Source organism: Arachis duranensis, chromosome 3 (assembly GCF_000817695.3).
Source record: "Arachis duranensis cultivar V14167 chromosome 3, aradu.V14167.gnm2.J7QH, whole genome shotgun sequence".
Classification (NCBI taxonomy): Eukaryota; Viridiplantae; Streptophyta; class Magnoliopsida; order Fabales; family Fabaceae; genus Arachis; species Arachis duranensis.
In genome coordinates this window covers 43,900,898-43,905,004 of record NC_029774.3, presented here as the reverse complement: position 1 = coordinate 43,905,004, position 4,107 = coordinate 43,900,898, and the positions used below count along the sequence as shown (strand labels likewise).

The 4,107-nt window shown below is 32.1% G+C and overlaps 1 protein-coding gene across 1 annotated transcript in view; it reads left to right on the top strand.

Moving 5' to 3' along the window:
- Positions 1 to 686: 686 nt before the first annotated feature.
- Positions 687 to 4,107, top strand: part of LOC107479063 (glycerophosphocholine acyltransferase 1) — a gene marked incomplete in the record, with an annotated part of 3,942 nt that continues 521 nt past the window's right edge. Inside the window, 7 exon segments of the mRNA XM_052258553.1 lie at positions 687 to 960; positions 1,059 to 1,127; positions 1,218 to 1,275; positions 1,627 to 1,727; positions 2,361 to 2,456; positions 2,549 to 2,642; positions 3,787 to 4,013. Coding sequence (XP_052114513.1) covers positions 877 to 960; positions 1,059 to 1,127; positions 1,218 to 1,275; positions 1,627 to 1,727; positions 2,361 to 2,456; positions 2,549 to 2,642; positions 3,787 to 4,013 — 729 coding nt within the window.

The window sequence follows — 4,107 nt, the reverse complement described above, 5'->3', positions numbered from 1 at the left end:
AATATCAAAAATAAATATATAATTTTATCCTTATTTACATATTTTTTATTAGTTTTTTTTCTTATTTTTGAAGAAAAAATTTTTATGGGGTCTCACATCACTTTTCTTTTCACTTAATTTTTTTTCATCCAAACCAAAAGAATATATGTTTTTTCGTCTATCTTTTTTCTATATTTTCTTTTCCTTCAAATTTCTTTAATCCAAAATATTGTGTAAAAAAATTGTTAAAAGTATTTAGTTAGACTTATTTATAAAATTAATTAGTTTTATTGATTTCCAAAAAAAGTATACGTGGCACTTGACATATTTAATTTGTTTCTTTAATTTATACTCTATTGAGTATTGACACGTATATTCTTAAGATTTAGCAGATCACTTCCATTATTGCCACGTGTTCCCATTATTTCCATTCGTCATGTATTTTGTGGCCTTGTTTATTCTTATATACCCTGTTAATAGTTGGTCCCGTTATCTACCAACAATCTGAAATAATCCACACGTATCTAGACTATAAGCAAAACTAATTTAGTTAGTAAATGGAAAATTCTAAATTCATTAATTAATACGATATATTGTTCTAAAATAAAATTATTTTATCCTCATATTTAATGAATACACGTATTTATTTATTTATTTAATTTGAAGACTAAATTATTAATAATATAACTTTTTCAATCTACATGAATACCATAAAACAGGCACATTAAAATGATAACGAGTTTGAAGAAAGAGGTGCAGGAGAGGTTGTCTTCCTTAAAATACAAAGTACACAAGAGAAAGAGAAAGAGAGAGAAAGAATTTAAGGCAATAAAATCTCAAAATTAATTGCAGCAACTTTGAGTGTTGTTGTGTTTGATCAGAAGAAAGAAATTGAAGATGTCAGATAACGAAGAGTATTACATACAGTACGGCGATGGCCAACCTGAGAAGGTGAGGCGCAGGTTCAGAGACAGGTCCAAGGTAATCAACTTATCATACTCTTTTTTCTTTTATTTCTTATTTCTTATTATCATCTCAATTAGAATGTTCTTTGATTTTGGTTTTGGCACAAAATAAAGGAGGTTCTGTCCAAACAAGCCGTTATGATCGCCAAACGGGCCGAAGAACACGAAAGCTTCCTCAGCAAGGTGCCTGCCTTCTTCTCTTTTTTATTTTATTTTTATTATTTTGAGTTTTTAAGTATTTTTATGCTTTTCTTTCTCTATTCATGATATCAGGTGACGCATCTTTTGGGGGTTCTTTCTTTTGGTGGGTTTTGCTTCCTCCTTGGGGCAAGTAAGTTCATTCATTCATTCACTCAATGTTAAATGCTGGAATTGGTATCGAAACATGTGTGGAATATAAAATATCCATTAATTAAAGGACTTATTAAACTGATGTCTGGATAATAACAGTTTGTATAGTATAGTCTAGTGCAGTGGAGCGTGCCTTTCATGTACGTCCAATCACGTAACATAAATCAGCAAAAATAACTACCTTCTGTATTTTGCCCTCATAAATGGTCATTTAGCAGAAGGGAAGAGATTGAAGTGTGTTGAACACTAATAGTAATTTTTAAAAATACATTACTTGGATCTTTATTGTATTTTTTTTAATTGTTTTTAACTTTCCTTATTTTTTTATCAGGACCACAGGACGTTCCCTTAGTGTATTGTTTATTCTATGTCATATTTGTTCCTCTTCGCTGGATATACTATAAGTTCAAGAAATGGCATTACTATCTTCTGGTAAGCTACTTTAAGTCATATGCTTTAGAAGTTTATTCTATGTTTAGGCATGCTTCTAGGATGAATATGAGTGTCATTGAACAAAGCTGAAGTATAGGAATATGAATGAATTGGAGTACTGCTTTTGCTTTTTTCTTACCCTAGGAATAATTTTGTCATTTGTAGCACGTATTGGCATTTGTTGGGAATGGAACAGAGTAATGTTTAACTGTCAAATATACAGATGATGTTATTAATGTCAGGGTGTGTTTGATAGTTGAAATAGGACATAAATACGGTGTCCTCTCGCTTTCCACTGTTTAGCGACACAAATATAGGAAACATGTGTTCTGGGACACGTTGTCTTGTACATTTCTTTGGCACTAAACATATTTTTGTGTTTATCTTATATTTGTATCCTGACGCCCATGCATTTCTAGAGTAGAATGGTGTTTAGGAGGTAGAGGGCCACAAAATCATTAGAAGATAGCTTGATGGATTCAATCAGAGTTTCAATTCCTTGCTAATTGAAGTCACTAGAACACTGTTTCAATATTCTCAATATCATGGGGATCTAGTTATTAATTTTGTAAGTTGCCAGTATAGAAGCATAAGAAATCAAAATTAGTTACACAATTCTTCTTGTGTTTTCAGGATTTTTGTTATTATGCCAATACAATCTTCTTGGTTTTCCTTCTTTTTTATCCAAGAAATGAAAAGCTTTTTCTGGTTTGCTTTTCGTTTGCCGAGGTAAGCACATTCTCGCTGGTAATTTGGCATCGTGGCAGAAAATTAGTTCATTTGTTGGTGTTGTAGCTTATCAAAGTGCAATTGCATTGCAGGGGCCGTTGGCGTGGGCTTTGATTGTTTGGCGCTGCAGCTTGGTCTTCAGTTCCGTAGACAAAATTGTCAGTGTTCTTATCCATCTTTTACCTGGTATATTATACCTTCATTTATATACCTCTCTTGTTTCAGTCTATGTCACCAAAAAACTGCTATAGCAGCAATACACTTCTGTAGCATGGTTCCATTTAGCAGCAGTACACTCATGTAGCATGCTGCCTTTTTAACAACGACTACAAAGCTATAGTGCAGCTTGTTTCCTTTGTTCTGTTTTTGTTTTTATTATACATCTCTCAATCTTTTGTTCTTACCCCTTTTTTTTGCCCTTATCCATCTAATAGATAATTATATGCCATTTTCTATGTATCAATATCTGGGTTATTTTATACTTTATTTTATTTTATTTACTTTTAGTGTTTGTGGGTAGAATTTATATGTATGTGGGTGCATTCTATAGTGGCTATGGTAGCTATGAAACTTTGGTAATACTTGAAAAGTGTAGCTAAAATTAAGGTAACACTTCTCTATTATTTGGCAACATTTTTTAATTTGAAAATAAAGTGTGATCAAACTAAGAAGTGTTGTCAAGTAGTAAAATAATGTGACCTTAATTTAGCTACACTTAAAAAAGTGTAGTTAAAGTTTCGTAGTTATCGTAATCATAGTTACCATTAATTCAGCATCTGGGTGATATATATAACATTTGCTGCCATTCTTTATGTTATATTTTACAGTGCTATCTGCTAACAGCTATATTTCGACAGGGGATTTTTGGCTCATGATTATTAATTACATTGCTTTTAACTTAAATGCAAAATATTTTGGTTTATATGTTTCTATTCTTGATAATCCGCTCCTCATTGTTAAACAACAGCATCAAAAAGAACAAATCCTCAATGGTATTCTTGCTGTTTCTTTTCGTCTATTCACACTCATCCTTTCTCTTTAGAAACTTCTCTACCTGTTCTTGGAAATTTTCAAGGCTTCATTTCACATTCCATGCTTCATTGTCCTACTTCATACATTTTTTTTAAATATATAACCATGTCTACATGAATTCTTATATGCATCACTGTATCTTGCATTTACATTGCAAAAACTGCTATTTGAATATTTCTTGATGTGTAGAAGCTTGAACTTCTTCATATAGACATCACAACAATAGAGACATGCTATCATTGGAATGAACTTAGGTTTGTTTAAGGCTCTTAAGGCTCTAACCAATAAGTATTTCCAGGGTTGGTTTTCTTTACCATCCGATGGTGGAACCCTACGGCCTTGGAGGCCTTGAAGACAGAGAGAAATACATGGTCTTATGCCGAAGATAAATCCTATCTCTGGACGTGGTTGGTTCTGGTTCCCTTAGTGGTTTATTCTCTGTGGCAAATTCTATACTATCTTATTGTCAATGTCTTACGCCGGCAAAGGTTTTCAAGAGATCCTGAAGTTATGACTTCATACAGGTAATTAACAACTCTCTCATACTTCCCTAAATCTTTTTTTGTGCTCATGTTTGATTGGTAACATTTTATTCTTATTATTGAATTCATTGTTGTGT